Source organism: Ammodytes marinus (genome assembly GCF_949987685.1).
Source record: "Ammodytes marinus genome assembly, chromosome: 10".
In the NCBI taxonomy this organism is placed as follows: domain Eukaryota; kingdom Metazoa; phylum Chordata; class Actinopteri; order Uranoscopiformes; family Ammodytidae; genus Ammodytes; species Ammodytes marinus.
The window spans coordinates 16226613-16251668 of record NC_137214.1 but is presented as its reverse complement, the minus strand read 5'-3'; the positions used below and the strand labels follow the sequence as shown (position 1 = coordinate 16251668).

The 25056-nt window shown below is 40.1% G+C and overlaps 1 protein-coding gene across 1 annotated transcript in view; it reads left to right on the top strand.

Moving 5' to 3' along the window:
- Positions 1 to 1093: 1093 nt before the first annotated feature.
- Positions 1094 to 25056, top strand: part of tnmd (tenomodulin) — a 45582-nt gene continuing 21619 nt past the window's right edge. Inside the window, exons 1-2 of the mRNA XM_080035722.1 lie at positions 1094 to 1250; positions 4177 to 4311. Coding sequence (XP_079891848.1) covers positions 1215 to 1250; positions 4177 to 4311 — 171 coding nt within the window. The 5' untranslated portion in view covers positions 1094 to 1214. The remainder of the gene's footprint in view (positions 1251 to 4176; positions 4312 to 25056) is intronic.

The window sequence follows — 25056 nt, the reverse complement described above, 5'->3', positions numbered from 1 at the left end:
TGCTGTACATAGTGCATTCAGTAGGTAAACAATGAAGGTAAAATAACAATAACCAAAATAAAAAACGTAAAGCCCATACATCCACATAAACACAGATAGTAGTGCAGAGGTAAGATAGTTAATGGGGAGGAAACACCAGGGTGTACATGTGGGTTTTGATCCTTGATTTAAAGGCAGAAATGTAGAGGGAATCACATTTGTCAGGTGGCAGTTGGTTCCACAAGCACGGAGCAACTGGTGCTAAGTACATTTTTGAGAGTTGTGCCAGTGGCATGGCTGTATACGCTGGTCACCAAAAGAAAGTGATTGTCTACAGTAGCTCAGAAGAGAGTGACATCTCAATTCCACTTAACGACACCACTGATGAGAGTTCAGATGGCCAGAAAGATGATGATGGTGAGCTTTGCAGGTAAAACCATTAGATCTGCTAGGCCTTGTTTAAGAAAATTGTCCTTCAATCTTTGTCAACTATTTACTTTATTTACTTTAAATACACCTTAAATAAGTGATTGTCTAATGGATTTGTCTTGCATTACAGTTTATGAGATATATAGCAATGGCACAATTTACCCCATGGTATTCTCTCCAACCGCACAACTTACACCACACCGGGGGCAAGTTGTGCAACAAGACAACTTTTTTTCCGAAAGCTATATTTCTTCAACAGTTTATTCCAGATCCAAAGTTTTTATTGCCAGGGATGCACAACACCCTGAAATATATGTACATATTTGAGTTGGAGACTTTACTGTGAAGGCCTTACTTTAAAGTCACTTTGAGTGAAAAGTTGCACAACTTAGGCCACTCTCCCCTATAAAGGGAAAAGATCGGCATATTTACTTGTTGGTACAATTCATTGTGTCTTTTAAATGAAAGCCATCTGTCCCACCCTCAGTCATCTATTGAAAGTAGTGAATCAATGTAATATTTTCATCCAGGCTTAGTAATGTATTCAACAGAGGGTTTGTCTTTCCATTGGAATCCTTTCCGTGGCTTCCCACCTTTGAAATTGGAGCAGGAGAGACATCTGCCTTTGCTTTTTAATGGCTATCACAAATGTTTCAGTAATTCCACTCTATCCGAATCGTCCCTCCCCTAAAGCACGCTCCAAAATTGAGGCAATGGTATGAAGCTGGGGCTCTTTTGCCTTGCAGAGTGTTAGTATTTTCCACAACTAAGACGGTCGGAAAAGATTCCTTCTGTGGGCTTGCATCATGGAGGCTAGCAGTCAACAGATTCTATGGAAAGATGTGAGTCCATTTTTATTTTATTTGTATTGATTGGGAACATTTTAAATTAACTACATCATTTAGCATTTTGATGAATATTGTGTATGATTTTTAGGTCTCTACTATCAAAGGAAATAACCCCATAAACCCCTTTCACAGCTCAATAATTAAGTGCAGGTGGCAGCAGTGCTGGTTAAAAGGAGCTGAGGGGAGTTCCGTGATATTTAAGTGAAAGCTTTTAGTAGAATATGTCGGAAGTCTGCCTCTTTCTGAAAATCTAAGAGGAGCTCTGCTTGATCTCCTGCTGTGTTTTTCTCTGAATTTTTCCATCTGATTCCTTTTGGCCTTTCACCTTGACTCCCTTCTTTTATTTCCACTCTTATATTTACAGTCTCACCTGAACCATTGTATTTTCCTTATATATACAATATCCCTGTTTCTTATACACATTAAGCAACATTCAAGAATGGTCTTTATTTGATACTGTAATATTGAGGGATACATGGGCCAGGGATAATTTTTGCTCTCAAATCTTTGTTTCTTCCTCATCTCATACCTGTTGCACACTTGTAAACAAACCGCAACAGAACCGTATTATTATCCATTTTAAATGTATATAAAAAAGTACGTTTTTTTGCTGTCCATCATAGAGAGAACATCTGTTCCAGCAGCCAGTCATCGTGAACACACTGTACAATATGGTTGAATTATCACGGTGAAGAAACCACCTGTGACCTCTCATTTCTAGAATAGTTTTCACAGGAATGCTTCTATGAGCATGGCCAGGTCAGGTGTGAGAAACCACTGCCTCCACTTATTGGTTATGTAGGCTTCTTCATTTGGTTTTTGGAGGCTATGGGCGCTCTTTCTCACAAAGCTCAAGGGGAATTGGCTGGCTGATTCTGAATTCCTAAACCCTCATACAATAGTTGGCTGGTGCTGCTCTTCTCAGACAGCTCACTCTGTCTCTATCTGTGGCCTTTATTTCAGCCTGTCTGTCCGTCTGTCTTTCTGTCTCTAAATCCCACCTACTCCCTCTGAGCATTCGATATGCAAAGCACAGGCACAGAGAGGTTTGTCTTTTAGTTTAAGTTTCCACTGCTGCTTATGCAACCTGCCACTGTAGAGCAGAGGATTTCAGCCACCGCTTTTTTTTCTCGTTTTTCCACTGTGAGAAATTCACAATGTAATAAATGTGTGGCTCTTTGATTGCAGCCTTCTGTTTCTCATCATGCCTTGGGAATGTACAATACTTTGTCATTCTTCACATTTCCGCGTCTACTATCTCAAATATTTCAAGCAAGAGAATGGTAACGGTGTAGAATTCCTTGACAGCAATGGTTCAGTGGAATTCTTTTAAGGGGCTTTCTTGAATGATGTGTCCTTTGATCCTCCCCCAGTGCTAATGTATAGTATGTGTTCAGAAATGTAATCCATATTCAACAAGTTGACAGTGTAACTGTAAGCCATTCTTACTAAATCTTATCCTCTCCTGTGCATCATATCACTTACAGTACATAGTCGTACTGTATTTTAAATTTATAAAAAGGATACATGAGATATATTATTCAGGACTATTTTGGATGATTATTTTAACTCCCAAGTCCAAAGGTCACGAAATTGTTATTCAAAAATAATTCCTATTAAAGAGTTCAGCAAGTGAAAGTGCAGTCCAATCTCCTGCAGCTTAACTAATGTAACACAATAGGAAAGCAAAGCTGCTTTATCGTCATATTAAAAGACACAAAGATAAGCAGCACCAATTTTACTAATTGAAGTTGGTTCTGTTTTTTTCCTTTTCTTTTTTTCTTTTCTTACATATCTGCTTTTCTGTTGTCCTCTGAGACCTTCAAAAGTGGTGCAGTGTGAATGAGCAGCTTTCATTTTCTCCCTGCTGGAGCTGTGCTGGAACAAAAGACATTATTAATTTGTGGCCTTAAGCTTGGGGAATTGACTACAGTGGACAAAGTGAGGAAAAGTTTAATAAACGTAACCTTTCTGTGGCAGACTGCTCTTCCCTGAGCTTGGCGTGGGCATGGTTATATTTCTGTCATCAGTAGCCTCGCTGGTGGATACATTTTTAGAGAGTGGCCGAATCAAATGGCATCTCTCTGGATTGAATGTAATACATGTAGGCTACATAGAAAAGGTGAAAAAAAAAGGAAATCTATGTATGAATATGAAAACGATCATCCAAAGAAATAGATTCAACAGGCTTAGAAATGTGTTCCGGCTATAAAATAGCCTATAGACAACGTTATGTGACTCACAGCTGGAGCACTTCACTGCTTGGATGGACATCAGCCTCTCCTGGTTGAATAATCAGCACAAAAGATAAATAGCTGCAGAAGAAAATGTCTGCTTCTTGGATAAAGGATCAAATGTACCAAAGAAAAAAAGTAAAAACTAATTTTTTTTTCAGACATGTAGTTGAAATAATTTAAACCGGTGACCATAGAATAAACCTTATACGATCGATACACCACCATGGAGCATTCATATTTCTGTTGGGCAACAATTAGGGTAATGAAAACATTTCAATATAAATACAGAATGGGGGAAAATATCCCCAGGATCGGCTGTCAGACTCCGTGGATGTTTTAGCGCCAACATGTAATTAGCGCAAATTATTCTGAGTATATGGTGCTAAAATGAGGCAGATTGCGGCAGCTATTTCATGGAGCTATTATCGCCTGCATCGCTATTCTTTGTGGAAATGGCCCTAAGTCCCTTTGTTTCATTTGTAGAAAAGTGTAGCAGCTAGCTGTTTCATGTCTTTAAGCTAAACTTGTAGATATGATAACCGATATTTTCTTATCTATTTCTTGACAAGAAAGTGAGACCATTCATCAACCATATCATTATTTATCAGTTAGGCTACCAGACGTATTGTTATGGTTGTGTCCAGTATATTCCATGTGTCATTTTGACCCTATGTTGTTTGCAGGTTGAGGTGGGAAAGGAGAAGAAGGCCAAGTATCACGCCTACCAGAAAGTGGCTCTGGCCCTGGCTCTGGTCTTCCTGGTTTTGGCTCTGTGTGTTTTCAGCATGAGATATCTGTGGAGCCCCAGCCTGGGGAAGGTAAGACTCAATATCACCTCATTGTATGCCAGTCATCAGCCTCATTGTCACGGTCTGTGTGGTGTAAGTGTGGTCTTGATGAGAGAAAGATGAAAGACACACTGAAGCTCCACATCAACAAATCAATCAAAGAGAGTACATCCTCGCGTAAGGAAAAATGGATGGCCGCACAGAAAGCCAGAGGCAGTCTTTGCCATCTGTATTGTATTCTGATGGATTAAAGATGAGTGGGCTTTGAAAAAAAGACGGCTGTATTTTACTCTTCTCGTGTTATGGTTGTTGGATCTGTAATTTCACCAATCCTTGGACCAAACATCAAACTGTTCTTTACTGTTGCACATATTGGCCTTCTGAGTTTATCTTTTTTTTTTTTTTTTTTCGGCTTACATTGTGAACATCTTTTCACAATGACGGTTCCTGATAACTCAAGGTTGACCCTAATTGCTGCCAACCAGAGTGGCTGCAGCAGGACTGAAACTTCTTGGCAATGTAATTGGTATAAACTCTTGTCCTGGCAATTCATCTTGTAAAATCCAATTCAATCACACTTGATGGAGAACATTTTCACTCTGCTCCTTTCCCACTGATTTTCCCATGGGGCTAAAAAAGCCAATTTACCCCAGCTAGAAGGCAAATACATATACAATTTCACAACTTGAAATTGGAGGATCTATACGTTCCAATGAGAGGAAATGATTTCAAAGAAATGATGGTTCATAACGAGCACGTGTATTTCAAACCTGAATACATAAGTCTGCTTTTATGTGTAATGTAAACAGAGGGAAATGTGCCGTTCAGGATGATGCTTGCTGTTACACCAACGTCTTTGTTATTATGGCTAATAAACACAAAATCAGAAAACCGTCTGTCACCATTCTCCTATTTCTGCTTCCATTATGATTAAAACATGAAAATTCAATTGCAGACAGTCTCTAAGGCTTTCCCCCCTCCCTTTGCAGACGGTATTGTCTATGTTCTTTCCCTTCAACATAGATATGAATCACCTTTGAGCCGTCTCCTTTGTCCTTGTTAAATATTTCATGCCGGAGGTAGAGCAGTCAATATTTCCACTTTAATCAGCTGTGATCATTCTCACGTGGCACAAAAAAAATGTGTTGCTGGCAGAGGTTGCCCAGGTGATGAATATCAAACCGGGCGGACCCTGGGTTTTGCTCTAATGGGGTCTTGAGGGGGATGATCGTTCATTGGCCTCCACATCAGTGAGTGAGATGGAGCCACATCAAAGCAGAATCAACCTGTCACTCAAATGGGTAAGGAAGTTCCCTCAGACCCAGTAGGACAGTGAAGCTCTGGTAGGTATCTTTAGAAAAACTCCTTGGGCTATACTCTGTAGGTAAAGCCATTGATCGCTACAGTAGATGCAAAATGGATTAGTTCTCCTGCAGCAATGTGGCAGCCAACATCTTGTTTTTGTTGAACGGGTGTTAGGTACACAAACACAGCATGACACTTCTTGACTCACCAGCTAATTCTGAGCAGTGTCAGGCACCTCCATGTATTACATGTATAGACTCTGGGCAGCAGAGCACAACATCTGAAGCCAAGGAGGAGAGAAGAGAATGTATTTTTCGGAAACAGTTGTGCAGTGGTTGCTCTGTATTTGAGCACAAAGATGAGGTTACTGGTGACAGCTCTAATTCAGATTTGACTAAAGTACCTGTATAGTGCTAGAGTGCATTGTCCTTGAATAAATGGAATATATATTATTTTTTGTACAAAGAGACCTACACTGACGCTACAATGTAACCAGGGTTTAGAGTTTCATTATTTCCCTAGCTCCAGGCTGCCCGGAAATATGTTCAAATCAAGATTCGCAAGTATGACCATGTTGGTCTTCTGTGTGTCTATACCAATACATCACAAACCCATGGAGAAAAATCAAATTCTACAGTTACCCTCAGAACACGGTCAATTTGAATGTCATCTCATTGTTCTGGTTTTACTACCCACACCTCTACTGTTTTAATTCTGTCTCACTGCTCTCATCAGCGTTTTTTCCAGCCCAAAGGCTCTGATAAAACTCACTGTACATAACCTGCACGGCACTAAGAGGCTAACAGACACAGTCAGCTGGTGAACATAGTGGAACATTTAGCAGCTAGTGAGCCAGACATTTCCCTCAGGAGTTGATGGAGACCAAAACAGAGCTGAAAGGAGAAAGGACATTGCATCTTCACTCCTAAATGAATGCAAATGTTGTTCCCTGGTGCTGGATGTCCAAAACATGATAAGATCATAACATATCAGTGATTTTCTTACAGCATTTGTGTGTCAAAATATGGATTGATGATTGATGCAGGTGTAAAACACATATGGAATATTTAGGTTGGATATGCCTTCCTATGTAATATGTACAGTATATGTTAATTTAGTGTCAATGTCGATCACTGTTATCGTACGAAAAGGATTTGTCAATTAGTAAATCGATAAGAGTTTGTTCTTGCTTTTTCTAAATTCGCAATACTAACAACATTTGATTGTAAAGTGGCCTCGAGAAAACCCAATCGGTGCAATTATATTAGTGGCTAGCCACACTTTTAAGTGAGCTCAAAACATATTCAAATGGTAATCACTCAAAAAGAAAAGTGTTTTGAAAGAGTTTAGGAACAGATACACAAGTGCAAAACAAGTTTGTAGAGAAAGTTTCTGATGTGGTCTCTTCTCAGTTGGAAATCTGCTCTTTCCGTTTCCTCAAGCTGTTTTGACAGATTCTGTAAGACCTGAGAATGTTGAGAGGTGCAAACCAACTGTTAGGAGTCACATCCTCTTCACAGTCGAAGCCTCAAATAAAAGAGGTTCTGGAGCACGCCAGGAAGCTATATAGCGTCACTTAGAAGGTGGCGTTTAACAGTATGACGCTTCACCTCCAAGTTTAATGCAGCGGATACTCTGCTCTCAGTTGGACTTCTTCAATTGAAGTATCAAATCTGACAAATGTGAGGATCCACAGCTTGACAGATAACAAGCAAAGGAAGCCATACTGCTGCCTAATATGTAATTACTGAAAACATTGTTTACAACATGTATTCTACTCTTATTAAAGATATCCTTTGCTTTCGCACTCTTGACTATTGCTTTAATTTGTTTTGTGCTTGGTCGTTACCTTATGTAGCCTACTTGCATTAAAACAATTGCTATCACTCAAACAAAACAAATACAAATGCACATACTACATATTATATATCACACATGTCATTGCACAGACCAGATTTCTAATTAGAAGTCAAAACCACATGACCACTACAGCCACACACACCTCTCGTCTATCCTCACAGTTCACCAAAAGAACGCGACCTTGTGCACCGGGCTTTGTATAAATAACCACAGAATGGTAATTTGCTGTGCACATTGTATTTCAAGATGATATGATAACCGCTTGGGATCTTCTTTTAATTACCTGAAAACATATGTTGTTACAGAAGCCTGGGAGAGATACTTGTAATTTGCCATCACCTCCTCTCCCTGTGTGTGTGTATGTGCTTGTGTGTGCACGTGTGTGCGTCTGTGTACATTGTGTGTTCTAGAGCGTAGATTAGGTGCCTCTGCATTCTCTTTTGGCTTAAGGCAAATTTCTGTTGACTATGTGCTCGTTATTGTGCTGGGCCACAAGTCTCACCAGGGAATTTGCCTCCTTGTAAATTAATCCTCCGTTATTACCAGTTTACATCAGCAACTCTGTGAGAGCGGAATCCACCTCATAAATCCAACAGCAAAGTGAAAATTATTTGCCTTGACAAAAAAAATTGCTGTAGAAAAACATACTAAAATCCCAATGTTGACGCCTGCTGTGTGCAATGTCTGTAGTGCACATCCAGCACCCAAAAGCTAAAATTTCACATCATTAGATTTGATATATTTGGTGCTATTTTTAATTCATGAACCACTTTGAGGAAGATTATCTGCAGACCGGCAGCCAGGCAGCAGCCAGAGTAATTGTGAGACTGTCGACATTGTAAACCAGTTTTTTTCCCCGGGAACATTGAACAGCTCACAGGTGCTGTTGGAGTGTGTGGCAGAATGGCCTGCGAAATACATGAATGTCAGACCTGAGGAAAGTGCTCCATTATTCAAGCTGAAATTGCATTGCTCACCTTGATGCCTTTCCCTCTCCGGTCCCAAGGTAGCTGCTGAGTTGTTGCTCCTGATGGCCTCTTAAATGCCTCACTGTCAGCCCCGGATTCTTTAATGAACACTGCTGTGCCTGCTTCTGTTTAAATGGTCACAGGTGTATGGCTTTTCAAGGCCTCCCCCCCCTTTGTTTATTTATTACTCGTAGGCTGTGTACAGTCCCCTCAGTGTCCAGATGCCAATGTGCAACAAGGGAGGAGGACACACGATTTGATCATGATATGATTCTATCTACCTGACCTTCTATTTTTAAATTATTTTTCATTTTGTCTACCGGTATTAAAACATGTGCTAACTTCCCTACATTCAGTCTGTTAACTCTGTCTTGTGTGGAGGAATTATTATTCTGGGGAGGTAACAGAACCCTTATCTAAACAGCTGGCTTGGCGAGACCTTTTGGGAGGCCTGCCCTTCCGTCTGTAATGTTTTCGGATTTTACATGTCAGGCCCATTCATTCATTAGCAGGCCAGTGTCCACTGTTGTGTTCTCCCTGGCTCTTAAATTAGGCCGCTACGGGCTCCGTCCTGAGATGATGCATGATGCCTTCTAGAGAAACAGTCAGGAGGAGGGAGGGAGGGGCATGAAGAGTGGGTAAAACAAAAGAGAGCTGTTTTAAATTGTTTGTCAGTGGAAAGCCTGAGGTAGAAAGGCTTCCTGGCGGTTGTGGCACATTGCCTTCTTCTGGGACGGCGGGTGCTACAGAGAGCGTGACAGCACTGCAGAGCCCACCGTCAGTTATTTATTGGGCCGTACAGCATTTTAGTGTGTCTCTGATTGTCTTTCTTAGAAGCTAGAATAATATGGGTGTGGGGAAAAATCAGCATCTTAATTGCCAGTGCTTCCTTTTGCCAATGCACCAGCAGCTCGTGTGCAGCAGGTCGTATTTACAAGGCACTGGGTAAACAGACACAAATGGTCGCATTTTTTTCCTCTTCTTCTTCGTCTTTTTTTTCTATCCTCCAGACTCTGTTTCTTTCTCCTCACTGTCTCACCAGTGTGACTGCCAAGTAGACTCCTCTGCTCTGTTCTACAATTTAGAATGTGATTGAGCTTTCACATCCACTTTCACTCTCCCAATAAGTCTGCACCGCTTACCGGTGCGCATTCAGAGCCACAACACCCAAGCAGAGAAATAAAACAGCAAACCAGAAACACTCCGTTCATCTGTCGTTTCTCAACACACGTGTGAGGCTGCAGATGTGAAAACATTTTTGTGAGAACTTTTATCTGCTCTAAAAGTTGGGATGTTTGCACATTTTAATGACATGCTGCATCCAGGCCTGGCTTGTTTAGGCATTTTTGTGTAGTAATAAAGCTCATTAATGAAGATAAATTAATTCCAGATGTTAGAATCCAAAAGTTACAAAAAATGTATGAAATTATATGCTAACCAACTGGATTATGCAGAAAGTGGGTGGATCCACTGTGACCAAATTCTGGTCTCACTTGAGTGCATACAACATGTTCAAACAGTTCAACAGTTCAAAAGGGAAAGGAAAGGGTGTGTCACTTGATGAGGGTAGACTAAATAGCCTGCAACTTGGCCTCAAAAATTGACCCACAGCACCACCAGTGATTACATTATTTTTTGTTTAATTTGTGCAACAGAAACTAATGAGAAACGTGCATGAAATTCATCTTCTCCCAAAAAATGTTGCTTCCTAAAAACTTTTTGTTTGGTACTGGTTGTTAGAAAAATTGCAATTGATTTACACACCAGTGGGAGTAAAATCATTTATTCTTCCAAAGTTAGCGATGACAGAAACTGTTTGAGAACTACTGCACTATAGGGTCAGTCAAACTGATGCACCATGCTAAATGGCAGCATTGGTCCACCACCTTATGTTCATGTACTGTGTAGCCAGTATGTTGCCATGACTTTTCAATGGTCCAGTTGCCCAGGGAGCCAATTCAAATGTTAAAATGCATAACCTTTTTATACAATTTGAATGCTCTCAAGTACAGTATTTGTGATCTTTGGATGTATAGTCATACAGCACTCATCACCTCAAGTGGGCTTTCCTCGGATGCTATGTCACTTTTTTTTCTGCACACAGTGCAGACCTGAAGGTTCTTATTGTAATTGAATAATGGGTTAATACAAGAGAAAATTGTCTTGTTGTTGATTTAGACCTGTCTGTGCAAGATGAATAGTTGCCAATAACCGCCTGTCCTTCTCCCCAGTGTATATTCATCTTATTTCATATAATCATCACACCCCAGGGATTCTTTTGCCTATATTAACCCTGTAATTTTCCCAAGTCAAAATGATGGTAAACATGTACACTCAACTAACAGCTGAACAGTGTCATAGTAGGCAAGGCATTCATACAGCTTATAGATGTCTTATTTTTCTACCATTTGTCACTCGTTGTCACAGCCTCGGTGCAGAGAGAAGAAATCCAAATGCTCTCTCAATTCATTTGATGATAGTTTAATAGCACAGTAACAATTATATCATCTCAACAGTTATTCAACACATGGCTTTATTTACTCTCAGTTGCTTTGGGGTGCAAACTAAACGAACATTTCACGGCATTCTTTGTTTGGACATCAAGTTAGAGTATGAGGGATTTAAAATGATTCATGTTTTCCCTGTGAAGGATGGAATTGAGGATTCTTAGCCCCATGTGTGACCTCAACATGCCAGACTAAAACGTCCCCCGCACAAACCTAAGGGGAAAAGCCAAAAGTTTATTTTCTTTTCTTGTTATCCAGCAGGTTAAATCTGTATAGGTATTCATAGATGTCAGCTTTCTGCAAAGAAAGTAAAACAAGTCAAATGATGCTCCTCTGGAGTTTTATTTTTCTTAAAGCTACTACGAGTAAGTCGGCACGTTGGCGACACCTTTGAACAAAAGCGGTAGTATTATTACGACGCCAGCTGTCGTGAAGCTGTTTTGTAGCTCGTGCAGGCGTGCAAGATTCAAATAATCAGGAAGCAATATGGTGCGTGTCCGTGTGTTGAAAGTGTGAGGGCTCCGTGAGTCTATGGGTGACACAGCATCAACTAATGCCAGTAAGTGCTAAACACACCTGATTGCAATGAGTTGATGCATTGTCACCTCTCACGGAGCTGAACAAGTCCCCGTGTCCTCACACAAAGCGAATGAACGAGAGATGGCAGTTAGTTAGTATGGATCACGATGAGGTAATGTGTTTATGTTGTAATGACTATTTCCGATGAATAATGGTCATCTGATGATGCTGGTGAGGCAAAGTAAACTTTGTTTTAGTAGGCTACCGCTCATTCATTTAGGAGTAAACACTGCAGTCTAGTTTCGCTGCGTGAAATTGTGTATACGTTGCTTGGCAACGCCCTCCCACCCGACTATCACTCTCCCTTTTAGCTTTTCTTCATTGCATTTTCTTTTTTTTTCTTTTATGGTTCAGCCCCGTTATCGGTCATTATGACGACAAACAACTGTCTCAAACAAGGCTCCCGCTCCCCTTCCCTCACCTGGAGGGATAGGCTTCTCAAATCGCGTTACTGCGCCTCACTGAAATCTGTGACCAATACGGATATGTGACCATAGAGCATGCACGCGTGAACCGAAAATCGGACTGGTTGTACGACCAGATCAAATGCAGTAATAAAAACTATATAAAAACGTCTTTCTTTGCACTGATGGTCTCGTTTGCTGTTAAAGGTAATTTATGATTATGAGAGGAAACATGAGGCTGTTTAAAAGATATTTAAAAGTTACTCGTTGCCGCTTTAATAGCATGAAACAATGTTAAGCTGTAGAATCACAGACCCGGACCACTGGGAGCATAATGTGTTGTGTTTCCCCAGTGGGTCTTCAAAGCATTTTTCAGTGTTATTAAAAAGAAGAGTACTGACATGCAACCCACACGGGGGCCATGGCAACAGACCAAGAGCTTCTCATCAGTACCCATAGTCCTGTGTTTGATAGCCCAGTGTCTCTGCATAGGAGTATCACTCCCCCTTTTATTGTGTCTTCAAGGCAGAAGCATGGTGTAAACATAGTTTGAACAATTATGAGCCTGTATTTCTCCCAGCCGCTCTGTTAAGAATTGTTCTAACGGTCTACCTTGTAGACCGTTAGAACAATCTCTCTTGTTGTAGCGATTCCAGCATTGGTCAATCTGATTAAACCTTGGATGTCGTCTTAGCCTGCTGTTCACGATATTTGTAGCAAAAACCGTATCTTGGCATTTTTACTCAGCAAGTTGAATGTAGATTGGTTTTTATTGCTTTCTTTGCACGATTCCTTTAATGCGTAGGTTGGCAAACAGATAAGAGCACTGCAAGCCCCACTGATAGAAAGGGAACCATCTATTGTCATATTTTGGTAAATTGCCAGTGAATTTGAATGTGTTAACTTCCCCAATATTGAGTGAACCTGAGCATATGGAAAGTATGTTTGCCCTTCTGAACCACAGGAAGTTCAGCCATAATTGGCTTTTAACAAAAAGGCTACCTGAACTTTATTTTTGCATAGAGGCCTGAGTAATTTAAAAACTTTCTGGTTGCTGTTAATGCCGTTCATCTGGCCAAATTATTGCTTTGCTTCTTAATGGTCCAAATTGCAGCGGTACAGCTCTTGCAAGCTGTTTTCTTAAATGCCACTTAGCTGCGGAAGCCCAGAGTGTGCTCTTGTTGATTTATTAGCAGGTGGAATGGCTGAAAACCACCAGAGCGACAAGGAGACGTATCCACTGTGGAGGTCAGCCACCTTGTGACTGTCTGACTCATAGTTCAGAAGCCTGCAGTGACAGTCACTGCTTGCAGTCTTTTGTCTGTTGAAGTCTGTTTCAGATTCTAAGATATGCATCTGAATGCATCAGAGTCTCCAGGGGATACCTTTGATGAATATTTCATAAACCATGACGGCCCCTTTATTACTGGAGATCGGTCGTGTTCAAAAAACACCCTCACCTCAACAATAAGCAACAGGATTCATACAGCACCCCTGACAAGGAGCAGATTGTTCTCCAGCTCCATACAGGGAAAGGCACAAAGGGAAGAGGAGACATGGAACAACACAATGACAGGGAAAAAAGAAAAAGGCACGACACCGACATAGCACAGGCCTTGTTTCGTTTAGCTGAATTTCCTTCTTTATTACTCTATACAGGTTGTTGATGCTGTGGAAGCAATATCTAGCTCATGTGGCGTGTGGAATTCGTGGAACGTTGCATCATTTGTCATCTCCCAAAACAGTTTAACACCCTCTTTAAAGATGCTTTTTCAACTTGTATGACCTATAAACGTTGTTATAATGATTTATAGTCATGTTTAACCATACTAAAGTGTCAAGTGATGACTTACATGCATTTAGACGTATTCCCTGCTGACCGTCTGGGGTGGCTGTGCAGAGCGCTAAACACTAGGGCAGCCGGTCGCGATTCTCTTGTTCAAATTTCCGGGATTCGTTACATAACGGATTTTTCCATGTATGGTAATGCTGCAACGTGCTTAGGCACGCTCCGGCCATGCCCCCTCCTGCCTGCTCAGATCTGCCCGTGCACTGCTGAAAGTGTTCCGGAAGGAAGGTAACCAGTCAAAACGGAGTGGGGTTTGCAGGAGGGGGGCGAGGGGGCGGAGAAGGACGAAGCCTAGTGTTGATGAATGCACCCAGATGAGAGGAAGAGCTTCCCGAAAATCTACATGGTTTTTTGTGCTGTGATTCGTGTCAGGTTGCTCTATAGGAGTCATTAATGAGAAATCAAGACCTGAAAAGTAGTATAATAGGAGATATTTAAAGGTCTCTCTGTTCTCTTTAACTGTTGGCAGGTAAAGACAAAAAAAAAAACTTCCTATGCCATTTTGGCAACTTTTTGTTGGTTGGCTAAAACAATCATTTGTAAAAACTAGCCTATATATAATAAAATAAAGTGCTGAAAGAAGATCAAAAATTGGGTAAATATAAGTTAAAGCTCACATATTATGCACTTTGCTGTCAATTTTATATGGTCTAAGTAGTCCCTAATACTTATTTTTTTAGATGTTTGCTGAAAAACCCGTTCAGATCATTTATTGTAGCAAGCCTCTATACCCTGATTGTCCTCTGGTCTCAGGATGACCTATATTTGTGCGATCTGGCTGGCCCCTCCCACCTCTCTGCCGGGCTTTCTTTATATGTCCATGGGGCTCTCCCACCGTCTCTGCCGTGCTCTCGCGATACTAGAGAGACACTGCGTGACTGCGAACACAGTGTTTACCCGGAGCTAAGCCATAGCTGGTTGCTTGTCCCAAAGCTAATAGCTATACACCGGTCAGGCAAAACTACCAATAAAAACTATTATTTTAGTTTCACCGTTTAAAAAAAAGCACAGGTAGCTTCCTATCCGTTGTGTTATTAAAAACGAGGCATTATTAGACTGCAAGGGGAAAGCTAAGTTAGTGTATTAGGAGCAAAACTTGGTGCTACAACCGAAGCTACATGGGCGCTAACGCTAAAAATAAGACTCAGACGATTTAAACCAGTGAAAACAGTAGCTTCAAAGTGTGATTTCTACAGGAATATCTTCCCATCCTTTGTCATGTTAAAAACGAGTCATTTTCAGACTGCTGTGGGGAATATAAACAGCGTGTTATGAGCAAAAGCTGGTTGCTTGTCCCAAAGCTAATAGCTATACACCAGTCAGGCAAAACTACCAATAAAAACTATTATTTTAGTTTCACCGTTTAAAAAAAAACACAGGTAGCTTCCTATCCGTTGTGTTATTAAAAACGAGGCATTAATACAGGCTGTACTAAGGGCATCTTGTCGCTTAGCGGGGAAAACAACATGGCTGTCGCTCGGAAAATTTTCCTTCGGATCTTGGGGCCGTGGACCAATAAGAAATGGGGGGGTGGGGTTATCATAGACTAGTGCACGGTAGACGTTTCTGGGGAGGAAGCATGGACATATAAAGAAAATATGGGGATGTGGCTGTGCCGACTATTACGTAATAGTCGGCGAGAATTCTGACTGGAGTATATTGGGGGGGAGGGGTGGGGGTTTCAGAAAGGGGGAGAGTGAGAAAAGGAGAGATTGTTATTTTTTTGATATTTTGGCAGTCTCTAGGCACACCGTGGACCCATGGATATGTTAGAACACATTTAAAAAGTGCATTTAGCATAATATGTGACCTTTAACATTTCATCCTGGGTAGAGCCTGCTTAACATTTGCTTGAAAAAATTACTTTGTGTCTCTTCTTTGACACATCTATGGTATGTTGTGGATTTTATAAAAGTTAGAACTGCAAAACCAGATACAAAAGAAAGGAACATATGTACTTTTTAACCAAAAAAGTCTGGGGAAACATCCTAATCCCCCAGCTGTTGTACAAAGAAATACAACCCCTTTGTTGTTTTCACTTTGATTTTTATTGAGATCATAGAAACTAGCAAGACATTGAACAACAATACATCCCAGTCCCAGAGTTTGTTTCACAATAGTGTGTTGACCAAAAGTACTGAATAGCTCCCAAAGTTCCCTCTGCCCCCCTCCCTCCTGAATGCAGCTCTATTATAGGCACAGTAGCACGTATCAAGGTGATTTATTGCCAGAGAGAGCTCAAGTTGTTTAAAATGACTGGTGTGATTAGTCATATATGCTTGGAAGCTGGAAAAAGGGGGTGCACGGTGCTCCTGTAAATGAACAGCAGCTGCAGACTGTAGTCGACCAAAGCAAGGTGGTCAAACGCAGTAAGCGACAGAGTCGCCGGGGGACAAGGAGAGAAAGTGGGTCATTACACCCCTTTCAGGTATGAGTAGGTGACGGGCAAGAAAGATCGACTGTGTTCAAGATGCAGAGGCTCTGCAGTTAGTTAATTTCAGCAATAAAATGAAACCAAACTGGAGAGGATAGACTGTGAGTTCTGCCAAAATTCCACACTGCACAAATACCGTATGCTCCATATACATTCCACAAGCTCTTCGAAATCTCCTCGCTCTATTGATCCTGGCGTAAAGGTGCTCCTGGAACAATTTTTTTATTTGGTCTCTAAGTTTTTTGGTTTTTAGGAAAGTATTTTTTCTTCTTTCCCCATGCACTTTCTGAGCACAAAATACTCTGCAGAAAAAAAATAACCTCCTGTTGGCTTCAAATTGAAGCAACAGGGAATCAAACCAATGACTTTGGGAGATATTTATCTAAGGCTAAAAAAGGAGAATATTTTAAATGTTTAGCTTTTTGCTTACTTTCTGACAGTTAAGTTAGGAGACTTATCACTACTCTAATGTCTGTGCATTAATTATAGAGCTAGAGCTAGGAGGCAAGTAGGTTAGCACAAAGTCTTTGAAGAAAACAGAACATTCCTCTTACTTGCTATGAAAGATTTGAGTGCCGTCTTCCAAATAGTAAAGGGTTGCCGAGGCCAAAGCCGTCTCAAACAACATATCTGCAGCCATCTTTGATGTTTACAATCACGGCATTGTCGTCATCCCGATACGTCCGCCCCAGAGCACCATACATAGCCCATATCAGATAGAACCAATTGAAACGTAGCCCAGGATTTCTTGACATATTTAATGAGCTTCAATGGAGAGTGTCCAGACCAACAGACGCAGCAAATTGAATTTGCCAGCGCCTAGCGGCAGGTCTGGATTTTCAGGCTACCAGTTCATCCGTCCCCTAGCCAAATTAGAAGTCTGTTTTTAGATTTGTTTAAAAATATGGATTAAATAAACACGATATCAGGTGTTTATTAATGAGCTCAGACTCAGAGTATTGAACTTTGGAGAGTATTGAACTTTGGAGAGAACCAGCTGTTTCCCATCTCCAGTCTTTATACTAAATTACCTCCAGTCTAAATGCTAAGCTAAGCTGATCTCCTAGTTTCATATTTAGCGTATACTATGAGGGTGGTATCATTCGTCCCAATTAGCTACCAGCAAGCAAAAATGTGTATTTCTCACAATACTGTGCTATTATTTCATAAAAGATTTCTGTTAAGTCAATCAACATGACCTGCTGTGCTTCTTTAAATAACTCAAATGGGAGAGTTCATACAGCTCATAGTGGATTTTCACGAGACTTATGGCCATCCGACACGTATTTGATACAAATCTGATTAGGGGCTGGAGATGCATTGAATTTTCACTACCATTATACCTATACAAACAACTTATTTCTAAGGGGTTGCAATGGACTCCCAGTAATACGATTTTCCAGTCTAATGCACATAAAAGGGAAAATCCACCCTTGGAATCTCTTACGCTGTTAAGTATCATCAATTTATGATGTTAAATGCACTTCAGGAGTGGTTTTCTTTTTTCTCTTTTTGATGAAATGTCATTATTCACTTTTTGGTAAATGCACTTTCTTGGCTTCATCGGTGTCTGCATTACACACTGGTCTTTTCTGTCAGCGGGAAATTGTATGCCTCTTTCTTCTTCTGTGGTGGATTTATGTTGTTATTGAACATCAGTGCAAATGGCGAAACTAGAAAGAAGCTTTTGCTCTTTGGTTGTGTAAGGCTGACAACAAAATCTGACCATCATCACTGATGTTTAGGTGGTTGTAAACGTTTCTGTGATTTAACGCCACCGTAGTTCAACTGGCAATATCTGAGAGTGGTATCAAGCTGTGTATGTGTTGGCTAGTTATCTGCTGAAATGAGAAAAATGTACTATCAAGCAACAGAATTGGCTCAAAAGGGAGGTACACACAAGGTACATTGCCAGTGGCTGTTCAACAGCATTAATGTGCTTCAGGAAGATGACTTCATTAAGCTTTTGTTTACACAATCTCGCTTATTCTTTCAAAGGCTAATGACCTTAGCATTTTCTCTGGCCTTTGGCAGTGGCAGCTATAAAAACAGTTTAAAATCAAATTGATGCTAAGAGTAATTGCTTAGGTGAATTCTCAAAGGCACTTTGACCCTATGCCAACCTAGTTTTAGCTTTCCATTTAATGTTACATACACCACATGCTCAGATTGTGATTTTTGCAACACTTCCAAATTCATATTAAGATACAGAAGAATTGCAAAAGTTCAAGCTCAAGTACTAAACAGCATACTTTAAACTCAAAAAATAATTTTTAAGTAAGTTTGGTTAGTGGTAAATATTCAAGGTTCAGAAGCTTTTGAATTAAAACACCCATTTGTGTTTGTTGGTGCTATTGATAGAACTTCCTGGAGATAAAGACAAGGCAAACTTGGAGCAATGTTTTTTAATTGCTTGCATGCAGCAATTTACCTCCACATATTTAAAAAAAACACAGAAATAGAGCTTTGAGTCCTTTCATTACACACTAAATGGGCACGTGCATGCATATTTCAGACAAATGTAGAGACTACAGTACATGCTTTGGTTTATATTTTGAAGATTCCTTGGAATTTGCATCCAGTGTGGTTATTGAGATGTTACAGTAAGTGACTAACAATAGGAATGGAATTGAGAATAACATGAAATTAAAATCAAATCAAATCAAATGTATTTATATAGCCCAATATCACAAATAGCAATTTGCCTCAGTGGGCTTTACAATCAAACACAATAAAAACATACACAGTGAAACAATCCATAAAAGATAAAAATGTCCATAGTGAGAATGTAGGTTGATTTCGATAAGATGTCCATAGACTTCTGAAGGTGCCAGACAAAGGGCCACACCGTCACTCATCCTTTAAGTCACCATCACTCTTCATGATGTAACCTAGCGAATAGACGGTCAACTGTTTATGACGAACGGGACCCACAGTAGGAGGGAGCAGGATCCAGGGTGTCCAATCAGCACACAGGACCTGCATGCGAAGAGAGGACGGAGGGAGGAGCTATGGCTCGGAAGTGTGGGAGATAAGAAAAAAAATTAAATAAATAAGAAAAAAAGAAGAAAAAATAGGGCCCGCAGCACGGCGCCTCGCCTCGCCCCGCCCCGCGGTGGAGCCCGAGAGGCCCCCCCGCCATTGGATTTAAACTCCTCAACAGAGTTAGATTGTCTTATGGCTGCTGGGAGATTGTTCCATAAAAAAGGAGCCCGATAGGAGAAGGCCCTGCTGCCCGCAGTCTTTTTAACTCTGGGGACACACAGGAGCCCTGTATTCCTAGAGCGAAGTGCCCTGGGAGGGACATAGGTTGCTATGAGACTAGACAAGTATGAAGGTGCAAGCCCATTTACAGCTTTGTAAGTCAGAAGCAGCACTTTAAAGTCCGATCTGACATGCACCGGGAGCCAGTGAAGGGAGGCCAATATTGGTGTGATATGGTCAAATTTTCTGGTTTTCGTTAAAATCCTGGCTGCAGAATTTTTAACCTTTTGTAAGCTTTTAGGAGCTGCCTTAGGCAACCCAGAAAATAATACATTACAGTAATCCAGTCTAAAGGACACAAATGCGTGTATTAAGATTTCTGCATCAGACATGGACAGACTAGATCTAATTTTAGCTATATTTCTAAGGTGAAAAAAGGCTGTTTTACTGGTTTCTTTAATGTGTTTATCATATGAAAGGTGGGAATCAAAGATAACACCCAGATTTTTGGCAGATTTATTGATGGTTGATTTAATTGATTTACATATTGAGGGGAGCTAATTACTAGCAGTTCAGTTTTATCAGAGTTCAGGAGGAAGTTTTTAGTCATCCAGTTTTTAACACCAAATAGACAAGCCCCTAGATTACTAATTTGAGTAGTGTCATCGACGTTTACGGGGACATAAAGCTGAGTATCATCCGCATAGCAGTGGAAATTAATTCCATAAATGCGTATAATTTGGCCTTAGGGTGCTAGGTATAATGAAAATAACAAAGGTCCTAATACCGATCCCTGTGGTACACCATGTTTAATTTTTGAGAATATAGAATTAGTGTTATTATAAGAAACGCAGTTAATTCTTTCAGATAGGTAGAATTTTAACCAGGCAAGGGCTAATCCCGAGATACCAACTAGAACAAATTAACAGTTGTTCTAGTCTTAGAAATTAAGACTAAGACTAGTTGTTCTAGTCTCAGAAATTACCAGCGCAGGTGTTTCTGTGACATCTGAGGACCAAACAATAAACTTTCTGCCAACTCATGTGATTTTGTGGATTGTACTGTCGAAGCATTCCTTCAACTTCTCAGACTTTGGAAATAAATGCATCTTTTTTGTTTCTCGCTTTTAATTATTTTACTTTTACCTAGAATTTTGTGTGTAACTGTTCTCATAGACAAGGTCATTAAAACAAAAGAACAAAATGACAGATGCAGTCATTGTAAAAGACAGAATGTGGAACCGAATACTGTATTTCCACTCTTTGCAACATGTTGCATCGTGTTATATTCTGCTCTCTGTCAGGTTGGCTTCAGTGAGATTGATGTCATGTACTGCCAATGGGCTCATTTTACCATGTACCAACTAAGTTGATGACGCATTAGTGACTGACCAGTATTTTCTAAATTGAATTTTTTAGAGCTGGCGCCTGTCCAGAGCCAGCTGCTTGTATTCAGCAGGCATCGCCAAACAGCAGCCTGCGTGTGTTTGGCAGCCGGAGAGCATTCCCACTTCATTTATCCGAATTCTCCAGGCCTTGGGAGTTGACAGCCTTGGTAATCAGTGTCCACAAGCAAAATCCCCATGGTCTCAAGACACCACACAATCAGATCTCTCTCTCTCTCTCTCTCTCTCTCTCTCTCTCTCTCTCTCTCTCTCTCTCTCTCTCTCTCTCTCTCTCTCTCTCTCTCTCTCTCTCTCTCTCTCTCTCTCTCTCTCTCTCTCTCTCTCTCTCTCTCTCTCTTACCTCTCTTTCTCTCAGATCTTATATTTAAAAAAAAGTTTAAAATCATCTTGAAAGAGAAAAGATATTCACAAATATGCATACCACACAGTGGCTGACAGTGAATATAGATAACATGTGTTCACATATGCGATGGCCATCTGTACCTTTTTTTCTGTGTGGAAAATCTATACCGGCTGTAAATATTCCCCCTGCTTCAACTAATATCTCCAAAGTATACTGCTCCTCTCTCTCTGGTTAATGGATTTTGTTTTCAATAATTCTCTTTCCTGGTTTGTTTTACATACCTTAAAATGTCTTGTGTATCTTGTTAACGTCAGAGTGTGTGTGTGTGTGTGTGTGTGTGTGTGTGTGTGTGTGTGTGTGTGTGTGTGTGTGTGTGTGTGTGTGTGTGTGTGTGTGTGTGTGTGTGTGTGTGTGTGTGTCTGTGTGTGTGTGTCTGTGTCTGTTTTAATTCTCGTTATTCTAGGGGATCTTTAATTATTCTGACACTAACTGGGTTCGCTTCTTTTTTTAAAGGTTACACTTCTGCAGTGGCAATTTGTAATTCATCTGTCAGAAACGTTTAACATTTTACACCTGAGAAACTAATATGAACAACATTGCCCATAAAGTTCCAGCCAGAGTACTTGAGGGACATTAGTAGACATATTATGTTACTGAGTGTCTGGTGCCGGATGCTTGAAGAGAAGAGAAGAGAAGAGAAGAGAGAAATATAGCATCTTCTGCATCACAGGAAAAAACTGATATGATCACCTGATTCTGCTTTGCCATGCCCAGCTGCTTTGAGTTGAAGCTCTCCTTTAAAAAAAATACCTGGGAGTAAACCCTTATGATAGAGTCGATTATTTCCCCATTCTTGGTTATGTTATTAGTTTTTAAAACACTGGTGCTGTAAAGCTAGATTTCACAGAAAAGTATTGGCAAATAGTAATGCTTGACAGATGTAAATCCTGGACAATAGGGCATAGAAAAAAGTTCCATAAATGACAATAAAACAACCATTAAATGTCTGGACCATTCACTGTTTTGACATTACAAACAACAGTGCAACTGGTGGCACGCTATACAATAGGGAGGATCCAGAGACATTAATTCCCATCTATGTGACTCCATATGTACACAGACAGCACAGACTCTGGATGGTTTCATTGTCATTTAACCCAATAATCTCCTTAAAAAAATCGAGACTTTTTCATAGACATTTTGCTATAGAAGAAAAGGCACAGGTTTTAATAAAAACATTAGACATCAGGTGTCCACGTCGTGTTTGAAAATGTGATATGAAACAAAGATCACAATATTTTTATAGTTAATTTTATTTTTTTTAAAACTACAATTTATATTCAACTAATGCAGTGTCCTCTTGCCGCCATGCAAAGAATGATTATCTAGAAAACCAACAGTATTGCTCATTTGAAGTACGGGTCCATTTTAACAGTTTAAAATAGTCATAAAAAAAATGACTTAACTGATAAATTAACTGATTCTCTGTTCAATAGCAGTTGCGATCAATCATCTCTTCCACCAACAGTAAACCATTTTTTCCGTCTTTTTACTGTGATAATGAATGTGACCTTCGCTAACCATGTGTACATTCAACTCTAACTTTACCAATGGACCTGCAACTTATACGGTTCACATATAGATTTTTAATGGCTTGGCAACCCTGTCTCCTAGAAACAACATTTATATAATATTAATTTGTTATGCCAATTATGATTTGCCAAGAAAAGTAATTGCTGCCTTGATTCTATTCAGGCAGCAATAGCAGGACCACAAGATTTTGACACCAGAGACAAGGGGTTTTGCATCCTGACTCGTATGTGGTTAGGTTCAGGCAAAATCCCTTCAATTACAGAAAGGGCTGGGGAAAGATGTTGTTGTCTGTGAAATGTTAATGAAGTGCTTCAAGTCACTGTTGACTTTTTCTATATTTAACCGAGACCATTATACCATGATATCCAAGTGCTGTGGATGACTAAATGTATCAGCTCAAATATGTATCATGCATTTTTGACTGGATATTGCGTTGCCAATATCATCTGAACATCTTTCCACAAGAGCCTGTAATGAATTTGCCTCCTTTTTCACAGACAAAATTCACAAGGTCACCGCATCAATACCAAGTTCAACATATGTGTTTTCCCTGTGCCTACTTAAAATCAATGTAAATAAAATGGCAGAATTTTATCTGATCAACCACAAAAACCTGGAGGACATCATTATACAACACCTGAACTCCTCTTCCTGTTGCCTTGACATTCTGCCCACTGGCTTCTTTAAAACCGTTTTTAGCTGTATGGCCTCAGATGTTTTACAAATTGTAAACATGTCCCTTCGCACCGGTGTATTCCCACAGGCCCTGAAAACAGCAGTCATTAAGCCACTCCTAAAAAAGAACAATTTAGATACATCACTCATGAACAATTATAGGCCCATATCTAACCTTCCATTTCTAAGCAAAATCATTGAAAAAGTTGTTTATCAACAGCTAAATAACTACTTAGCAATGAATAACTGCTTTGATGTCATCCAGTCAGGTTTTCGACAACACCACAGCACTGAGACCGCTCTGGTTAAGGTCCTCAATGACAACCACTTAAACACAGACAGTGGCAAAAGTTCTGTCTTAGTTTTACTGGATCTCAGTGCTGCTTTCGACACAGTTGACCACAAAATATTACTAGATCGCCTTGCAAACTGGGTTGGACTTTCTGGAACTGTGCTAAGCTGGTTTGAATCCTACCTAAAGGACAGAAAATACTATGTGTCAATAGGCAATTTCACATCCGAGCGAACAAATATTGAATGTGGGGTTCCCCAAGGTTCCATTCTTGGGCCTCTTCTGTTTAACATCTACATGCTCCCACTAGCTCAGATTATGAATAAGAACAAATTATGCTACCACAATTATGCAGACGACACACAAATTTACATAACCATATCACCAGGTGACTATAGCCCAATTCAAACACTAAGTAAGTGCATTGAACAAATCAATGATTGGATGTGCCAAAATTTTCTTCAATTAAACAACGACAAAACTGAAGTAATTGTCTTTGGTGCCAAAGATGAACAATTAAAAGTCAGTGCAGAGCTTAAATCTGTTATGCTAGAAACCACACACCAAGCCAGAAATCTTGGTGTTGTCATAGACTCAGGCTTGAATTTCAAAAAACACATTAAATCAATTAATAAATCAGCCTATTACCACCTTAAAAACATATCAAGAATTAAAGGGCTTATGTCTCAGCAAGATTTTGAAAAACTTGTCCATGCATTTATCTTTAGTAGACTTGACTACTGTAACAGTGTCCTTGCTGGCCTTCCAAAAAAATCTTCAGCTAATTCAGAACGCTGCTGCTCGAGTCCCCATTAGGACCAAAAAAAGTGGATCACATTACCCCAGTTCTGAGGTCCTTATACTGGCTTCCTGTCACTCAAAGAATTGATTTCAAAATATTGATGTTGGTTTATAAAGCCCTAAATGGTCTAGGGCCAAAATATATTACCGATCTGCTGATACGTTATGAGCCGTCCAGAGCCCTTAGGTCGTCTGGGACAGGTCTACTTACAGTCCCTAGAGTTAGGACTAAACAAGGAGAAGCAGCTTTTAGTTTTTATGCACCAAATCTCTGGAACAGACTCCCAGAGAACTTGAGGTCTGCTGCAACTCTCAGCTCTTTTAAATCAAGTCTGAATACTTTTCTGTTTCCATTTTAACATGTAATTTTTATATGTTATTCATTCGCTTTTAAATGTTTTTTTCATTTGCTTTTCTAATGTGTATTGTGTATTTTAATCTTGCCCCTGTAAAGCACTTTGAATGGCCTTGTGACTGAATTGTGCTATATAAATAAACTTGCCTTGCCTTGCCTTGCCTTGCCTTGCCTTGCCTTGCCTTGCCTTGCCTTGCCTTG